Source organism: Macrobrachium nipponense, chromosome 1 (genome assembly GCF_015104395.2).
Source record: "Macrobrachium nipponense isolate FS-2020 chromosome 1, ASM1510439v2, whole genome shotgun sequence".
NCBI classification, from domain to species: Eukaryota; Metazoa; Arthropoda; class Malacostraca; order Decapoda; family Palaemonidae; genus Macrobrachium; species Macrobrachium nipponense.
In genome coordinates, this window is record NC_087200.1 from 169,838,248 (window position 1) to 169,859,216 (window position 20,969).

The following is a 20,969-nucleotide window of genomic DNA, read 5'->3' on the forward strand; positions in this document are numbered from 1 at the left end:
TAATATATATATGATATATATATCATATATATATATATATATATAATATATATTTATATATATATATATATATATATATATATATTCTACTTCTTCCCTCTTCTTCCCAGCTTGTTCCCATTTTTATATGGGGTCGCCGTTTAGGATATGCCGTTTCTATCTATTTCTATCCTGCGCTTCTGCCTCATCAATTCCCTTCTCATGTAAGTCTCCTCTCACACAGTCCTTCCATCTCTTTCTTGGTCTCCCTCTTCTCCTTCTTCCTTGCACCTCCACCCCCATAGTATGTCTCCCAGCGTGGTCCTCATCTCTCCTCAACAGGTGTCCATACCATCTCAGCCTCCCCTCCTGTACTTCCTTTGATGCTTCCACCACCTTAGTCGACCCCCTTATGTAGTCATTTCTGATCCTATCCTCTCTTGTCACCCCAGACATCCACCTAAGCATTCTCATTTCTGCCACATCCATCTTCACTGCTCTGTTTTTCTCATGCTTGCTGTTTCCATACCATAAAGCATTGCTGTTCTTACCACCGTCTTGTGAAATTTTCCTTTTAACCTAAGCGGCACTCTTTTGTCACAAAGAACTCCAGAGGCCGCTCTCCAGTTGTTCCAGCCTGCCTGTACCCGATGTTTTACTTCTTCTTCCATACTTCCTCCAGCATTAACAAAAGCTCCCAAATACTTAAACTTATGAACTCTCCTTATTTGCTCTCCACCAAGCTGAATACTTTCTCTATCATCCCCCTCAGTGGTGGTACACATATATTCTGTCTTATTCTCATTCCTCTGTCCTCCAGTACTTGTCTCCATCTTTCCAATTTCACTTCCAGATCTTCCCTGCTCTCTGCACACAGAACAATATCATCCGCATACAATATGTTCCATGGTACCGTCTCCCTTACTTCCTCTATTATAACATCCATCACTATGTTAAAGATAAATGGGCTCAGAGCCAACCCCTGGTGTAATCCTACTCTCACCTCAAAACCTTCTGTCTCCCCAACACTGCTCCTCACTCTGGTAAATACATTCCGGTACATCTCTTGTATCAATCGCACATACTTCTCTGGCACCATCTTCTCCTTCAGACTCCTCCATACCTCTTGTCTCGGGACTCGGTCATAAGCCTTTTCAAGGTCAATGAATACCATATGTAGGTCCCTTTGTCTTTCCCCGAATTTCTCCATTATTTGCTTCAGACAAAATATACCATCTGTTGTTCCCCTTCCCTTCATAAATCCCATCTGCTCTTTACCTATTTGTACTTCTTCTCTCAGTCTAGGATCTATCAACCTTTCCAGTATCTTCAAAGTGTGGGACATCAATTTAATGCCCCTATAATTACCACACCCTTGGACATCGCCTTTCCCTTTAAAAATTGGGATCAATATACTCCCACGCCACTCATTTGGTATCTTTTCTTGTTCAAGGATCTTTATCATAAGATCGTACAGTATATCCACTCCATCTCCTAATGCTTTCCATGCTTCCACCGGAATCATGTCTGGTCCGGTTGCCTTCCCATTCTTCATCTTCTTCAGTGCATTTAGTACCTCTTGCCTAGAAAACCTCATTACCATGCCAATGTTCACTTGCCCATCCTCTCTTATTAGTCTATTATTTTCTTCATTTAACAACTGTTCGAAATATTCTTTCCATCTCTTCACAATGTCTCCTCCTTTCCTCAAGTACTACACCATCTTGATCCTTTATTTGTTTGATATGTGTTATATCTTTGGTGCTCTTATTTCTAGCCTTTGATAGCTTGATCATCTTCTTTAATCCTTCCTTTGTCCTCAGCTCATTATACACATCATCATACGACTTTGCTTTAGCTTGGGCTACCACCTTTTTCACCACCTTGTTTTTCTCTCTGTACCTATCTCTGTCTTCCACTGACTGTGACTCTTCCCATCTTTTCTTTGCCTCCTTCTTATCTTTTACTACTTTCTCAATGTCTTCATCCCACCACCAACTCTCCTTTTCTTCCCATATGATACCAGATGTCTCTCCTAGCAGCTCCTTTCCATGCCTTCTTATTACTGCTGCATTTCGTGCCCACCATTCTTGAACATCTTCAATCCCTATATCAATATCCTCCAAAACTCTCCTCTTAAACTCTCTCTTCTTATCCCCTTCCTTCTCTAATTTGTACCATTTAATTTTCCTTATCCCTTTAGCTTTGGATTTTCTTTCCCTTTTCAACTTCAAGTCCATACATAGCAGTCTGTGTTGGGGGGCTACATGGTCGCCTGGAATAACTTTGCAGTTCTTGACCTCCACCAGATTTATCCTTTTATACAAGAAGTAGTCTATCTGGGAGAATCTTCCCCCACTCCTATATGTTATTAGGTGTTCCCTTTTCTTCTTAAAGAATGTGTTTACTAATGCCATGTCGAATGACACAGCAAAGTCCACTACACTCTCTCCTTCTGGGTTTCTCTCCCCAATTCCATGGCCCCAATGCACCCGCCCAATCGCCTCACTTTCACTTCCGACATGGCCATTCAAATCTGCCCCAACTATCACCCTCTCATGCTCTTCCAGTTCTTGCATTATTCCATCCATGACTCTCCAGAAATTTCCCTTCTCTTCTTCTGTGCAACCAACTTGAGGTGCATATGCGCTTATAATATTCAGAATCTCTCCTCCATAACATATCTTCAATCTGATGATACGGTCATTCTTTCTATGCACTTCTATTACAGAGTTCTTTTGTTCACTAGACAGTACTATGCCAACTCCATTTCTACCTTGTTTATTTGCTCCACCATAATATAGCTTATATCCATCTCCCAACTCTTTAGCTTTATTTCCTTTCCACCGCGTTTCTTGCACTCACATAACATCTACTTTCTTTTCTCTCATCAAGTCAGCCAATTCTCTACCTCTCCCAGTCATGGACCCAACATTTAGCTGACATACTCTAAACCCAATGTGAGCTCGCTTCTTTAGCTGCACCTGCTCCTGATGCAGTAGCCCTCGCCTTACCACAGAGTTAGGGCGATGTCTCTGTGCGTCGTTTACGGAGTACGCCCTAGCATTACCTCTTTCCATATTTTGGCTCGTTCCATTTTGTTTTTTTTGGCTTTGGCACAGATTTTTACAGCCGGATGCCCTTCCTGACACCAACCCTCCCTATTTATCCGGGCTTGGGACCGGCACCCATAAGGACTTGTTTCCCCCCCATATATAATATATATATATATATATATATATATATATATATATAATATATATACATATATATATATATATATATATACAGGCGGTCCCCGGGTTACGACGGTTCCGGCTTACGACGTTCCGAGGTTACGACGCTTTTTCTTAAATATTCAATGGAAAAATCCGTCCTGGGTTACGACGCTTGTTCCGAGGTTACGACGCTGACGCTTCCGACGCTTCCGACGCTCCGAGTTAACGGCGCTTTTAAAAAACGCATACTATGATAAAAATCCTTTATAGTTTAGCACAGTATATTAATAAAAATAAGTTTCTGGTTAGATTACAACAAAAATTTTGAGATTATGATGATTTTCGACACTTTTTATGTTGTATTTTTCTATGTTTTTTAGTGACGCCTCATATGCGGAACTAGTTTCCGAGCGAATGAATACATACTAGTTTACATATAACAGTCCAAAAGCGCAAATAATGAAAAAATCATTGCTTGTTTCCAGTAATAATAACAAAACGAAGTTTCTGGTTAGATTACAACGCAAATTCCAAGTATCCAAAGAGAGACATTATCCAGTAATTTGATCAGAGAGAGAGAGAGAGAGAGAGAGAGAGAGAGAGAGAGAAAGAGAGAGAGCGAGAGTGGAGAGAGGATAGAGAGAGGACGAGCATGAGAGGAGATTGAGGAGAGAGAGAGAGAGAGAGGCGGTCTTCCGACGATCCGAGGTTAAGGACAGAGAAGTGTTTCGTTTCGGTTTAAACCGGCCTCTGACTCATGCCAGTAAATGTTTTGTTGATACTAATAATATAAGCCTATTTAAAGATACGTTTACTTTAATTAGTCTATATGATACGTAAATAGTAATCAACTGTTCTTGCAGCCCTCAATATTTGGCAAAATCGAAGTATCCAAAGAGAGACATTATCCAGTACGTAATTTGACATGATCAGGAGAGAGAGAGAGAGAGATGAGAGAGAGAGAGGAGAGAGAGAGAGAGAGAGAGAGAGAGAGAGAGAGAGAGAGAGAGAGAGAGAGAGAGTTCTCTTACTCTTACATCTCTTACAGTTCGTTCGGGTTGCCCCAGGTCCCTCAGTGTGAGGCGCCTCTAATGTCTACCAGAGAGTTGCTAGTACATCTTCCGGTATATTTTGCATCTTCCAATCTTGGATGGTCTGGGATGCAGTTTAGATATTTGTCGAGCCTATTCTTAAACACATCTACGCTCACTCCTGATATATTCCTCAGATGAGCTGGCAACGCATTGAATAGACGTTGCATTATCGATGCTGGTGCGTAGTGGATTAATGTTCTGTGTGCTTTCCTTATTTTTCCTGGTATAGTTTTGGGCACTATTAATCTACCTCTGCTTGCTCTTTCTGATATTTTTAGTTCCATGATATTTTCTGTTATTCCTTCTATCTGTTTCCATGCCTGAATTATCATGTAGCGTTCTCTTCTCCTTTCTAGACTATATAATTTTAAGGATTGTAGTCTTTCCCAGTAGTCTAGGTCCTTAACTTCTTCTATTCTAGCTGTAAAGGACCTTTGTACACTCTCTATTTGTGCAATATCCTTTTGATAGTGTGGGTACCATATCATATTGCAATATTCAAAGTGGACTACGAACATATGTTTTATAAAGCATAATCATGTGTTCAGCTTTTCTTGTTTTGAAGTGCCGTAATAACATTCCCATTTTTGCTTTACATTTTGCCAACAGAATGGCTATTTGATCATTGCATAACATGTTCCTATTCATCATCACACCAAGGTCTTTAACTGCTTCCTTATTTGTGATTGTCTCATTATTAGGTCCCCTATATGCATATAGCTTTCCTTCTCTGTCTCCATAATTTATTGATTCAAATTTATCAGAGTTAAATACCATCCTATTTACCTCTGCCCAATCATATACTTTGTTAAGGTCTCTTTGTAGAGCGTTCCTATCTTCATCACAAGTAATTTCTCTACTTATTCTTGTGTCATCAGCGAAACTACTCACTACCGAATCCTTAACATTACTGTCTATGTCTTCAATCATAATAACAAACAATATTGCAGCTAGCACCGTACCTTGTGGCACACCGGATATTACCTTGGTTTCATCCGATTTCTCATCGTTTGCAATAACTATCTGTTTTCTGTTGTGTAAAAATTCTTTTAACCATCTTCCTACTTTATCTACGATATTGTGTTTTCTAATTTTCTTTGCTAATATATTATGGTCTACTTTGTCAAAAGCTTTTGAAAAGTCTAGATAAACCACATATGTTTCATTTCCGCTTTTCATATTTTTGAATATGTTCTCACGGTGGACTAACAGTTGGGTTTGTGTACTTTTTCCGGGTACGAAACCGTGTTGTCCTATATTAAACAAATTATTTTTTATTAAATGTTTCATAATATTTTTCTTCATTACCCTTTCATACACTTTCATAATATGTGATGTTAGACTCACAGGCCTATAATTACTTGCCTCTAGTCTTGATCCACTTTTGAAAGTAGGGGTGATATATGCTAATTTGTGCTCGTCATAAATCTTGCCTGTATCTACACTTTGTCTTAATAATATTGCAAGTGGCTTTGCGATAGAATGAACTACTTTCTTTAACAAAATAGCAGGGACTCCATCCGGCCCTGCAGCAGCTCCATTTTTAATTTCATTAATTGCCTGCACAATATCAGAGAGAGAGAGAGAGAGAGAGAGAGAGAGAGAGAGAGAGAGAGAGAGAGAGAGAGAAGAGACGCTTTGGCAACAATGGTCTCGGGGGTTTTTATAGCTTCCTTCTGCTTGATGATCGTGGATATTGTAGAAGGATTTCGACCATACTCGTTTGCCAAATCGACGATACGAACGCCACGTTCATGCTTTGCTATAATTTCATGTTTTGCTTCCATCGAAATCATTTTCTTGGGTTTTTTCTTATCACCTGCTTTGTCTTTAGCTTTGAGACCCATGGTTAATAATAAAATAGACAAAATAACACGAAAAATAGGCGCAAATACAACGAACTAAACAACGACGTGTTAACATGCAGCACCAACAAACAAACAGACTGAACGCCATTTATCGGTCGCCTATACAACTAACACTCATCGCAAAATCGTATCTCAAATATTTCGTTGTATATCAAAGCTTGTATTTTCGCAAATTTTCTGTTATATCTCAAAACATTCGTATATTAGGGCAATCGTATGTCAAGTTTCCAATGTAATTTGATCAGAGAGAGAGAGAGAGAGAGAGAGAGAGAGAGACGCTTTGGCAACAATGGTCTCGGGGATTGACGTAACGTTTATTTTCTGAACAGATAGGACAGAGAAGTGTTCGTTTCATTAAACGGCCTCTGACTCATGGCAGGAAATGTTTTGTTGATACTAATATATAAGCCTATTTAAAGATACATTTACTTTAATTAGTCTATATGATACGTAAATAGTAATCAGCTGTTCTTGTAGCCCTCAAGATTTTGCAAAATCACTCCAGGTTGTACATAAAACTTCAAGAATGTAGTGTCACCAGAGGATTACAATAGTTTTTACCTTCAAGAACCAGCATTCTTTTATGAAAATAACTCCAGGTTGTACATAAAACTACAGGAAACAACATGTAGTGTAACCAAAGGATTACAAGTAAGGTTTTTATAACTTTTTATTAGTTTAAGACATATTTCCAAGCGTCGTTCCGGCTTACGACGATTTTCGGCTTACGACGCGTCTCAAGAACGGAACCCCCGTCGTACAACCGGGGGGACTGCCTTAATGAATATATATCTATATATATAACATATATATATACAGGGTGGGCCAAAAGTAGCCTCACAGTTAAAACAGGTAATGCGCAGTACATTTATTTTTATTAAACGCATAAAATTTTTCAGACATGAATAAGTGGCATATTTAAGAATGAGTGACATGAAAAGGATAAAAATACGTAGCATGTATTAATGGCACAGTATTAATTTTCTATTGAGGAGTACTTTGAATGAGAAACAGTTCATGAAGTAACTGTGAGGCTACTTTTGGCCCCCCTGATATATATATATATATATATATATATATATATATATATATATATATATATATATATATATATATATATATATATATATAGTATATTATATATATATATATTATAAATATATATTTATATAAAGCATCTTAATTACATCTTCCTAATGAAATATAACAATGAAATTATGATGTTTAATCCAGTATTAGTGTCATACCTGTGATGACTAGACCTAGTATATCTTGGGCTAACAAATAGTTGGTTATATGCTCACACATGAACTTATAAAAAATAATCAGGTATCAATGTATTATATCATTACAATTACACAACTACAATCACTTTCATACAATATAGTTTGAAGCTGCAAATATAATAGTAAGCATCAGTGTTATAACTGTTACTTTTTGGAGTAAGGTAAACTTACAATGTCTCCTGGTAATTTTACATGATTTAATTATCATTGTATTATATCTCTTACTTTTAAAGAGAGCAAACATTGGAAATTACAATATAATGACATTTTTATTGTTATATACATATTCATTCATTCGGGGCATTGTCAACTGACAAAATCACGAGCTCAATGATGTATAGACTAAACCTATGATTTTTGCTAAAATCTTAAGTTATACTAATTAAAGTCTATATATGATAGAGCTCATGATTTCACAGTCAGTTGACAGTTCCAACCACTACACTCATAAAGTATTGCATAACTCGTAACTGTCTGAGACTGTGCGTGGATTTCCTTTTTGTATTAATCTCGCAGCCCTGGAGGTTGGAGCAGGGATATTTACTGGGTGAAGGTTTGGGAGCGACTGGTTAGTTTCCATCCCTATGATTGGCTGATCACTAGCCAATCAGCCAATGCATGGGTGCTGTGAATTAATCAAATTAATTATAGGAAGGTAAAAGTCCTGTCTCACGATTGAGACAGGTTCTTAAAGAGTGACTCTAGACTTCAGAGGATCAAGGTCAGCTTCTGCTCTGGGGGGTATTACCTCCTGAGAAGGAAATTATTTTTTGAACTCCTCATAAGCATACACCTTATAGGTGACTTGTGAGACAGCTGACTGGTAACCCTTAATGGCAGACACTGAAAGGCCCTTGTATTGATGAAAGAAGACCAGAAAGTCCACTACCCAGTGAAGAGAAGTACTGACTGGAAAGTAACCACTTCTATAACACCCATCACAGAAAATGGTCCACTTTCCTTGGTATACATTTGCTGACAAGAGGTGGAGGGAAACAGACATTTCCTTTGCTGTTCTGCATGAAGAGCCCCTCTCTTACAGGATTTGCTGGATAACCTTCACCTGAGAAGTTGCAGTGATTGCATTGCTCAATGGAACCACCAGATATGTGGTTGCGAGGGAATAGTGAACCAAGAGGGGAAGACTCAGAATTGTGAGCCAAAAGAGGAAGACTTACAGGATGTCTACTAGGAGAGACAAAGTTCTCATACCACTCAGCATGAAAACCGCGAGCAGCCACCTGTGCCATATGATGGCCTGAAGTGATAAATACTACCCTGTTTATCCCCTGGTAGAAATGACTGAATGAGGGAGACATATGTGTCCATGTTGTCCCACAGCACTGGGAGTAGGAAACAGTGAGCTTTCAGTTTAGCTTTGTGGCAAACAAATCAATCAGTGGTGGGTCCATACATTAGTGTTTCTACTACTGCCAATAGTAGGGACCACTCTGTCCTGATTGCTTGGCTCTAGCAGCTCAGCTGGCGACTAAAATGTTCTTTTGCCAGGAATGTACCTGGCCTTCAACTCAATCATGTATATCAATGTCCAGTTGTGAATCTGGATGGCTAGTTAGAACAGCAAGAGATAAACAGTCCCCCCCCCCCATACAGATGTAGGCTATCACTGTGGTATAATCACTAATGACTACCAACAAGTTCCCTTACAGATAATACTGGAAAATCTGCAGTGCCAGCCAACCTGCAATCATTTCCAGTTCATTGATGTGCAATTTATGCAGGGCTAAAGTAAACATCCCAGAAGCACACTCCCCTCTTAGACAGGGAACTAGGTGGTGTGGTGATCTGTCTGGGAAGGACCAATGGTATTTCAACTGCCATTGCAAGAATCAAAGGTAGCTTCTCTTGTTTGGTACGAGTTTCTCCTGGGACCTGAGATGACCCACGATCACTTGCTGTAGTCAAGCTAGTTGTTCCTTGTCCTCCAGGCATTGCATCATGACTTCCTTGGGGTTGTCTATTTGGCAAGTTGCTTAGGTTTGCATTGCTAAGGTGTCTAGTCTCATCTCAAATTACCTGATCTGCTGCTTTGGAATCAGGTCGGACTTCCACCAATACACCCAGCCTCTGGCAGAGAGTTAAATCATCGCTTGTCCCAAAATAGTTTCCATTCCAAGGAAGCAAGGATGAGCCAGTCATCCAAGTAATGTAGCTGGCAGATTCCTTCCGAGTGAACCTAAGCTGAGACCATGATAAAGACCCTGGTGAACAAATGGGGGCGGGGGTTGTCCTCTTGCTAGCCCATGGCAGAGAGTCTTGAAATGGAAGACCTTCCCCTGGCAAACAAATTATAGGAACTTCTTCCAATCCCAATTTGGCAGGTTGATCAAGAATACATCATCTCCATAGTGGTCTGTCTGACATAGCTGTTTGGTGCCAATAAGTCTGAGATTGGTCTTCAGCCTCCAGATGTTTTCTCTAAAAGAACGATGCAACGTAGAAACTTAGCAACCAGTCCTGAACAATCACAATCACTCCCTGGTGCAGCATAGTCTCAAATTCTGCCTACAGAAAGTCCCGAAGGGAAGTCTAGACCATATATTCCCACACTGTCCATTGAGATGAGAGGCAGCCGCCCCCCCCCCCCCACCCCATGGCAGTGGAGGGAAGGGAGAGCCAATCTTATCAGGAGCCTCCTTTCTCCTTGCCCTACCTCCTTGCTTGGGTTGAGCTTGGTAGGAAGAGTAAAAGGACTGGGCAGTGTCTAAGACCCTCATTGAGGATGAAGGAGTGAGGTCTTCGCACGGTTTGACTTACTGCACCTTCCTCTGTGCCAATGGAGGGACAGACTTCGTTGTCTTCCTCCTCCTATCCCAACAATGCTCCCACAGAGATGAAGACCAAGCAACACATTAAAGAAAAGGGGAATCATCAGTACATTCAGAACATATAGACTGAGTGAACATCTACTGTAATGAGAGACATAAATTAACCACAGGGTTAACATAAATCAGCACTGAAAAGTACGAAGGGCACCTAAAACATATATGAAAAGATACAAAATGCAACAGGTACTAAGTCAGCACAGGAGCAACAAGAGCACTACAAGTTAACTCTTACTGTGGCCAGAAGAAAAATGGGTAGCATCAGCTGGTGAGTCTGGGAATACATTTTTCCCCGATCTTCACCCGAGTACCCTCGTGCATGAGCCGAAGGATACTCCATATATGAGGTGAGTACTTTGTATCCCATAGGAACAAAGAACATTTTCTTCTAAAGTAATCTACCAAAGAATAGGATGCAAGACCAAATGATGATGATAAATATAACATCCCACCCACCATAAAGGAGCAAACCCTAAGAAAATGAACTGATAAAAGGAAGTTAATACAACTCACATTGTCATAATTGTTCTCAAAGAGTCTTATAATTCTATCATTTGCCTTAATGTGTAAATGAGATGTTATTTACTCTTCTTCACTTGTCTCATTTTGTATTTTCTTTTCTGGGTATTCTAATAATTTCTTAATAAAATCCAGAATTTGTTTAAAACATTTGACATTAATAAACATGTAGTAGATATGGTAGATGTCCCACAAAAATTCTCTCATCTCAGTAAGAGATATAGAGAAGAGTGGTTCTTACTCAAAAGTGAAATGGAAAGGTTATTTCTTTAAAATACTATAACAAATTTTGTAATTAAAGTTATATTTCTATTATTATTATTATTTTATTAAAAGTAACTGCTGCCTTAGCTGCATTAATTTTATACAGGTTCTTCTCTATTTTTCTAATTATTGCTTTCTCATTGTTGCTTAAACTGGTGAGCAACACACCGAAGGTTGACATATCTCAATTAGGTAGAACGATTGGATTTTATTGGTAAAAATTTCGGTTGGGGTAGTCAAATTCTCGGGTATATCCCGTAGAGTTTATTACAGATAGAATTGATGTTAAATTCTATTTCTTTTCTATTCTTTCTATTCTTTCCGGACGTTTTGTCTGAATAAACCTCAGACATCCTCTTGGGCGGAGGCGGGTGAAGGACTGAAGTGAGAAGGTGAGTCCAGCTGCTTATATTGCGGTGGCGCAGCGGGGGGCGTCGTGCCGCTGCCTTTTCATTGGCTCATGGGTGGGGAGCTTCTTTTTCATTGGCTGCCTGGCTGCGGGCTCAAGCCAGCTTTTACCAATAAAATCCAATCGTTCTACCTAATTGAGAAATGTCAACCTTCGGTGCGTTGCTCACCAGTTTAAGCAACAATGAGAAAGCAATAATTAGAAAAATAGAGAAGAACCAGTATAAAATTAATGCAGCTGAGGCAGCAATTACTTTAAAACATGTTTAAAAGAGGGTTTACTTCCAGCATATTATTATTATTATTATTATTATTATTATTATTATTATTATTATTATTATTATTATTATTATCATCACTTGAAAATATTAAAAAACATAGTACATACTACATGTACTATAAAAATTCTCTAATATTAGTAAAAGAGAAAGAGAGAATTATCATATTTATATTTAATGCTATTTAATTTACACATGAAAGCTTGAAAGCTTACAAATTACATAAAAAAATTGAACAAACACCTTTGCAGGATTTGTTCAGCATTCGAAAATGTTGCGTTTGCATTCACGTCTGTGAAATACTCTCATATGATAATTAGTTAGGTTCCAATGAAAAGTTCGCCCTACTGTGAATTCGTGCAACTTGAATTGCATAAGATTGAGCCTTGAGGTAATACTGTAATATTTATTATTTGGTCTCATCAAATAATAATAATAATAATAATAATAATAATAATAATAATAATAATAATAATAATAATAATACATAATAATAATTAATAATAATAAATAATAAGAAATAATAATAATAATAAGAATAATTAATAATAATAATAATAATAATAATTAATAATAAATAATAATAATAATAATAATAAATAATAATAATAATAATAATAATAATAATACGTGCAAGAGATTGATGCAATTCCACTGGTCTTTTCTAAACTAAGAAAAATAAAAAATATATAAATAGATAAGTACCTGTAGCTGTTTTTGTCGGTGTAGCGATTGGAGTAGGAGTGGGACTGACAGCTGTTCCATTACCGGCTGCAAATAACATGCAAAAAACAATAAAACTCAGGATTGCTTTCAAGGATTTGCAGGAATTTAAAGTTATATGCATTTCATCCATAAAACTGGAGAGCAAAACATTTCACATAAGATTCATCTTTCATTATCTTTTTCATTTTATAAAATTTTTCCACCATACATTTTTTCCTTATATAACACTTGACTACCAAGTAATTTCCTTTCTAATTTTCCTATAGGCACCTAGAGCTACAAATTCAAAATGCAAGCAAAACCTAAACATTTCCCAGTTATCTACCTCATTAAAAATGCCATGTCTCCAACACTTCTGTGAAATTACTGTATTAGAATAAAGGATATGAATAGTTGCCAGAATAGCAGTATTATGTTCCAAAACAGCATTTAGCTGAAAGGGAAAATGGTAAAAATGCATAATTTTCTACAACTTGAAAAACAATGCAGTAGGCTCCAGTTTCTTTTGATAAATTTGGAATCCCACATAGTCATAAATTCATCAACCCATTTTTTCTCATCACATATATATAAAATTTTGAAAAATAGAAGCACTTTGCTGAGCTGGGAACAAAATAAACTACATAGCTATCATGGTGCGATATTACAAAATCTACTTACAGCATTATTTAATAATGAAAATAGAATAGTATTTCTATACTATTCTATTTTCATTAGATATGAAAATGAGCATGATAATAGTGGGGCAATTATAAGCATTCCTTGACTGGTCTTGTGTCCATTACTGTCATTACCTACTTACATAGTGGCCGACACCTGTATTGTAATGTTTAGGAAGGTGACGCTGAACTTGGAGAAGGCCCTAAGCTACCACTGTAAGATCTGAGTTTCACTGCCAGGTTTAGCTAGCAAGTTCACCAGTCAGTCATGGAGCAATCTCAGTCATGTGCTTGTGCATCAGCCTTGTCACCACCAGGCCTACTAATGCAACTAAAATTCTTTTCACATATCATACCAAAAGCAGATCAAAACCTGACACTGGTGACCCTTTGGTGTAACATGGTACACCAGCATGGTTCTCAACCATGTCCTACCTAACCAACCACAATGGACTAATCATGGAGCTTAGCTCTGGTTCACTTCCTTTCAAAAGTTCTCTGTTGGTCTCCACTCAGTACTCACACTCAACCATCGGTGGTGATTAACAGACTAAATATGGTTATGCCTAAAAAAAAAAAAAAAAAAAAAAAAAAACACCACCACCACCAGACTAGAGATGGTACTCAAGCTATGGCTAGCTCTCACTCTCAAGAGAGAACATCAGAGAGTTTCTACAGGAAAGTAAATACAAAAATTTAGCTCTATCACCAAAACTGGCAAGTAACGGACTAAACATGGATGAATTTACTGCACGGAAACAATCTTGTACAGTTCACAGCACGTGAGATGTTGCCAGTTGAAATCTAATAGAATTGTGTAAATCTATATCTCAGTGACAGAGCCAATGCATCTGTCTAGTTTCTGACATTCCACTTCCAAAATATGACACTTTTATGATGAAATAATGTTTTATATATGCATATATGTGCACTTACCAAGTAATTACATTCCTCACAGTTTCATTCATCGGCAACTCAAAAAATGTGAAAATCGCGGTAATGCAAGTGTCGGTGTAGGTAACTGCCCCACCCACTTAAGATGTAAGAGAGGAAAACCTCCAACAAGTATGTAGTCAATTGTTTCAGCCCTTTTCCAATGTGGGGAGGAGAGAGGGCTCTGATTCGTAATCACTTGATAAGTAATATATAAAATATTATTTTATCATAACTTAGCAAGTAATTACATTGCTGAATCCCAAATTGACCCGGATGTGGGATATGGTTAATTCTACCTTAAACATTGTTTATGATAATGAACAGAATAAAAATTAAGAGCATTGAATCAATGCTTGTTGTCCCTCACCTGATAAGAGAACTGCTGCAGGAAGGTTCTGCCTTTGGTCAGTACTCATCTTATCTCCGTAGTGTATGGCTAGTTGGCCAGACTCACTTTTACAACAGTGGAGCTTTGCAGCAAGGGATGAACCCAATGACTACTAAGCTAACAGGTAACAAGTGGCCCCTGCCCTGGGCATGTAACTGACTAATCAAGACCAGGTTATAAAACAATAAACACCTACACCAAAAAACCTAAAAAAAATTAACTTTTATGATAAATGTTTTAATTATACTTACCCAGTAATTATATCGCTAACAATTTCACTTGCCGACGAGTTAAAATTCCAAAATTCACGGGTGGCACTCATTTTTATTTTTGTTTTGGCTAGGTAACAATGCCCCACCCCACTTTCCGGGAAAGAGAGGAACAACTTGGCAAACAGCTTAGTTTGTTTTATGCCTGTGAAAATAAATTCATGCTAGGGGATGGAGGGTGGGCTTTAATTATATAATTACTAGGTAAGTATAATTAAAACTTTATTTTATAATAAAAAGATAATTTTTAATTATGTAAGTTACCCAGTAATTATATAGCTGACTCCCACATTGAGAGAAGGTGGGAAGTATGGATATTTCCACCTCAAAATTTTATTATAAATTTATTATAAATAGACTGAGAATAGAAAGCTTTGCCAACATTAAATAAAATGTTTGTTGATTCCTTACCTGATAAGAGAGTTGATGTAGGAAAATACTGCCTCTGGTTGCCACTTATGTAGAGGTGTGGCGGTCAAGCCATATAGCGCTTACTACTTTAGTGGGACCTTTGAAGCAAAGGTCAATTCCCATGGCTAACAAAGGATAATAAAAACCCAGGATTCAGTACCAACAATTCACCAGAAAATATTGTTACCTATATCCTAAACATATAAAAACTGCCACCACCCTACCAAAGGACTGGCTTCCCCCCAAAAAATCACACCTTATACCAAGGTAAATAAGAATTTAGAAGGGTTGCCTCCTACACTTTCTTTCCCAACACCACACCAGGCAAGAGAAACGGAGCCAGGGTAATGCTAGCCTCATACATGGCCTCAACATCACGAAGATAATATGAGGCAAACACTGATTTACATTTCCAAATTGTAGAATGTAGAATCGTTGAGAGGGATAAGTTTCTCTTAAAGGCCAACGAAGTGGCTACTGCCCTAATATCATAAGCTTCAACCTTACACAGCAGAAATGCATCTTTCTAAACTGACAAGTGTGCTTCTCGGATGACGTCTCTGTACTATAGACCACCAGAATTGCCACAAATATCTTTTGTTCTGTGTAAGTAAAACTTTAAAGACCTCACATGACACAAAGTCCTTTCCACATCATCGTTCCCAAGGCTTCCGTCAAACTTGTTATTGAGAAAGAACGAGGCCATGGATTAGAGAGGGACTTGTTCTTAGCCAAAAACTCAAAGGAAAAGGAGCAAATTGTATTCTCTTTAGAAAAGCCTACTTTTTTTTTATCTAAAACATGAACTTCATTGATCCCTTTTGCCATCACAAAAGATTCTAGAAAAAGGGTTTTTCTAATAAAGCTCCTCAGACTAATTGCATGCATAGGCTCAAAACAAGGTCATGATAACCACTTCAAAATAATATCCAGATTCCAAGGCACAATTGGGGAATCTTTATACTTGAAGGTGTCAAAAGACTTTATAAAGTCTGAGATGTCTGAATTGGAGGACAAATACAAACCCCTGTGACAAAAAACTGAAGCCAACATGCTCTATAGCCCTTAATGGTAGAAATTGAAAGTTCTTAGCTGATATCAAATGAAGTAAAAAAAATCAGCTATTTGGGTCACAGTGGTTTGAGATGAAGAGATATTGGAACTTCTACACAGATCTCTGAAGATCCTCCATTTGTTTTGAAACACAATGTTTGAAAACTGTCTTCTGCATTGAGTGATTGCCTCTGAAGCCACCTTAGAAAATCCCTTCTTTCTAAGAAGTCTACTGCCAGTTTGAAGCCTGTCATTTCAAGCCTGTCAGGGCCAGAGACGACAGGCCTTGGCGGAATCTCTGGAAGTGTGGTTGTCTGAGTAGCTGCCTCTTTTGAAGAAACAGCCTTGGGAAGTTCAGTAGAAGATCTATGAGATCGGGAAAACCATTCCTTCGATGGCCAGAAGGGAGCCACCAAAATCACAGACACATTGCTGCGCAAAATGAACTTGTTGATCACTTGTCTTATCAAGTTGAATGGGGGGAAAGGCATACAGATCTTTGTTCGACCAGTCTAGTAGAGGGAGGACAACTAAAAGAGATCCTACCTTGTTCCCTCTTTTCTGTTAGCCATGTGTCAATTTCCTTGAAGCCTTTCTTAGCTGAAGAAGACAGAAATCATTTTCGGTAAGTTAGAGAGAGCAGCCGAAGGCGTATCCATGACAAAAGTAGAAGCCGGTGACGAAGGAGTGGTTGGCAAAAAAAAGACACGAAACGTGGCCAAAAGGAGCTTGAAACACTACGGGCACTTGAGCTGACGTTTGAGCTTGAACTGTTGTGGGCCCTTGAACATAGTTCACCTCTAGAAATAACCTCCCGGAGGACTGTTGAGGCTTCTACAATTTATCCTATCAAAATCAATAGAGCCCCCACCTTTATGTTTGGTGGCTATCCAATCTGCCTTCTGAGAGAGGGGCTCAAGTTATTCTTCAATAGAGACTGTATCATACAAATTCCCCAAGAACACTGACAAAGAGTCGTTGACACCCAGGCCTGAGCTGTGGAGTCCTCTTGAGGTAGTACCACAGCACTCTAACTGGACACAGCAGCATCTCATCTGGATCATTACCAACAAAGTTCTCTAGGGAGGGGATCAAGAAGGGCTAGAATCTGGAGTCAGGGACCAACAGATCCTGAGTCTTTGCTACGAATTCTGGGACAAATTTGAGAGTAACAGATCCCTATCCCCTTACATGATTAGCATCAAAAGAAAGTCCTTGAAGTTCACTTGCTCTCTTTGCCATTAACAAGGCAAGCAAGAAGACAGTCTTGAAGGTCAAATCCCTGTCTGACAACTCTACCAAGTGCTCGTAGGGTGCACAAGTTAGGCTCCAAAGGACTAGAGTCACATCCCACTAAGGGGGCTGAGTTCCCTGGTAGGGCACGACTTTTCAAAGCTTCTCATCATCACTGAGATCTCCCATGAGGAAAAGAGATTGACAACTTTCAGGCAAAGGACTAGGCCCAGGGCAGCACTGTTGCCCTTAACAGTTGAAACTGAGAGAAGCTTCTCTCGGCAAACGAAGATGAGAAAATCCGGTACTGCCTACTGAATAGTAGCTCTGACTGGAGAAGACTTGCAAAGATATCCAGACATCTCTGTCACTGCCTGATGAGAAAGCATCTTGCTTGCAAGAGATGCTGGATTGTCTCCAGCTATGAAAGTAGTACTAACAACTCTCCCGGGTGTGAACCCATCCCTCTCTCGATGTATATGAGGCAGAAGCTTCTCGGGAGGGGGTGTGTGTGGAGACTCTCCTATTAGTACGAGGCTCCTGTCATCCAGTAACAGGCTCAGCCCCGTCTCATTTCCTTTGAGAGAAGAATGGGAAGGTACAGGTAGTCCCTTGCCGGAGACTAGAACTTCTTCATTTTCCCCTGAAGGGATCGAAGGTGAAGCTGCCCATGAGGGACCCCTCCCCACCAGCAGACACTACTAATGGAGCAGTAGATCACGAGGGACTAACCTCTCCCTCAGGAGAAGCAGCAAAGCGAGGTAGTTCTACTGGAGGAAGGAAGGAACTAGAAGGATTTGCAACATTTGGTGTCATTGGAGGCGGGTAACCCTCAGACAATGTGTGGAAACCCTTCCTCTTGTATTTCCTTTTCCAAGCAGACTGTACCCATTGCTCGGAAGGCCTATCACAACATTCATCACATGGACTACCTTGGTTGCATTCATGCCAGCAGCAATGAGTGCAAAAGGACTGAGGATCAATTTTCAGGGGGGAGAGAAAGCAATTGCAAGGAACATTCCCTGTGCCTGGTCATTGCTGCATGACATGATGCTTCCCTTCCTTAGGTTGAGATGACTCATGGTTTTATATTACAGATCTAGCAAAACAACAGTAAGTTGCAATATCACAAAGAATCGCACAAACAACGATTGGAGGAAAATCCAGAATCTTGGGTGAATGAAGAAAACCAGCTAGCAGGCAGAGCAGAATGGGACAAATGCAGCTCGGGAGACAGCCAGAAGGTCAGTGAACGTATTGTTGGATGGGAGGGTGGGACACTCCACCTGACTGTCTAGTAGTTAAGCACCTAACAACCTTGTTAAGAATTGAATGGCTGGTTTCCAGCTGCACTGAAGGTATTTCCATATGTAAAGACCTCAGGCTTGCATTAATGTAACCCAGAGTGAGTTAACGACATGACATAAACTTATGTAGATAACCTTCCTGCTTAATATCAGCCAATCAGATATATTTAATACTTAAATTAAATTTCCTACCTATCCCAACAACAGAGTTGCTCTTACTTCAATTATTTCCTAAGTAAATATTTGGGTAACTTGAACAATCTTTTGTTTACCCATGAAGCATTTTTTCAAAACATACTTCTTAAACAATAGCCAGTGCCTTATGCTATTTATCCCTCCCTCTCCTCTAACTGATCATAGCTTCATACTGAATAAGGGGGTAAGGATTCAAGTTGTACTGAACTTTACAGGACTGTCCCTGTCTCATGCTTTATAGTAGCAGGATTTTCTTAAATGTGCAAGATCTGATTTTTTATTTAAATAGATTTTTGGCATTATGCAAAGCACTGGGGCAACTAAGGCCATTCAGCGCTGAAACGGAAATTGACAGTAAAAGGTTTGAAAGGTGTTACAGGATGAAAACCTCGCAGTTGCACCCTGAAACAATTGTTAGGAGAGGGTGGACAGTAATATGGAAGAAAGAGAATATGAACGGATGTACAGTAAAAGGAATGAAAGTAGTTGCAGCTAGGGGCTGAAGGGATGCTGCAAAGAACCTTAAGTAATGCCTACATTGAACTGAATGAGGTGCACTGACGGCACTACCCCCAACGGGGGCTAAATGTGTATGTCACCACCCATTGGCTCACATCAATCAAGTTTAATTTAAAAAATATAAATAGGATATTTTAAAAATTTCCACACAACATTTATATTTTCCTAATAATGTTCTATGGTTTTTAAAATGGTATTGTATTAGCTCATCCAGTAGCACCACCTTCAGTGGCCTATCATCTGAGGATCCTGGATTGGATATGGATACAAAATACTTGGCACTGTCAGGCATCAAAATTCATAATGGAATTAGAACATGCACCAATAACTCGACCAAGCTGAATGCCTGCTTTAGTGAAGGTATCTGAACTAGTGAATGAAGGTATGTGTGCCAATGAAAGTCAAGGACCTCAAAACCATGACTACTCAATTTTCTTAAAAAAAAAAATGACTATTCTATTTTCTTTAAAAAATGTGTAGTACCTAAGTTATTCATAAGAAAAAAATCAAATAAAAATGGTCATACCATCATTCAGTAGTTCTTCCAGTTTGGATGGCCCACTATTACTATATTGGCAATTTAAAACAAATATAAAATAAGAAGTTCTGTAAAAGTACAAACAAGAAGAAACTATGCTGTGGTCTTACTTCCTGTGGTATTTCCTGTACTGCTGCCAGTAGCACCGGTTGAGTTGGATGCTGTAAAAACCAAAGGATATTTCATTAAGATGAAACTTTAACCAGTTTATTGTGTGACCAAATGTTGCACCATAAAAATTAGTGTGTTAAGTGCTAATCATATTAAATATTATAAAAAGCAGTCTCAATAAGATCCTATGTTATGATGGATAAATCATTTCATCATCTGTTTCCCATATTATCAAGAATTACTTAACTAATGTATATAAATGTATAAAGAAATGACTGATATTTAGTAAATTGCCTAAATAAATTTCCAAAGTAATTTTTTATTACTTCCAGTACTAGTGCTACTGGAATTTGTCCCAGTTGAAGTGCCTGACCCAGTGGTGGAGGAAGCTGAAAAATCACAACATACTTTAGAAACACAATGCCAAATTATTCTGAAATAACACATGTACAAATAATAGTGCAGTGCAAAATATACTGCATTATATAATTACTTCTCCAACAAGTAATATGTACATATTTAAAAAAAAAATCTTATGTTTTATGCATACAAACCAGTTCCTTAAATTATGTTAAGCTCTGGCTAGAGGTATTTGTGAAGATAAATACAATTATCCACTAACTTGTAAGAACAGAATAGAACCTATGAGGTCATTCAGTGCTGAAAGAGAAATGTGAAAATAGAAAGGTTTAAAAGATGTAACAGGAGGAAAACCTCAGAGTTGCACTATGAAATATTAGTTAGGAGGGGTGGATAGCAAGATGGCAGAAAGAGAATATGAATGGATGTACAGTAAAAGGAATGAAAGGGGTTGCAGCCAGGGGTCAAAGGGATGCTATAAAGATCCCTAAGTAATGTCTACAG

At 38.5% G+C, this 20,969-nt stretch overlaps 1 protein-coding gene across 5 annotated transcripts in view; it reads right to left on the reverse strand.

Moving 5' to 3' along the window:
• Positions 1-20,969, reverse strand: part of LOC135219819 (uncharacterized protein DDB_G0271670-like) — a 217,081-nt gene that overhangs the window by 102,992 nt on the left and 93,120 nt on the right. For 3 of the 5 annotated variants that reach the window (XM_064256910.1, XM_064256907.1, XM_064256911.1), the window contains 3 exons: positions 20,432-20,494; positions 20,105-20,155; positions 12,466-12,531 (listed from right to left, as the gene is read on the reverse strand). In XM_064256910.1, coding sequence (XP_064112980.1) covers positions 12,466-12,531; positions 20,105-20,155; positions 20,432-20,494 — 180 coding nt within the window. The remainder of the gene's footprint in view (positions 1-12,465; positions 12,532-20,104; positions 20,156-20,431; positions 20,495-20,969) is intronic. The other 2 variants (XM_064256909.1, XM_064256908.1) reach the window with 1 other exon arrangement.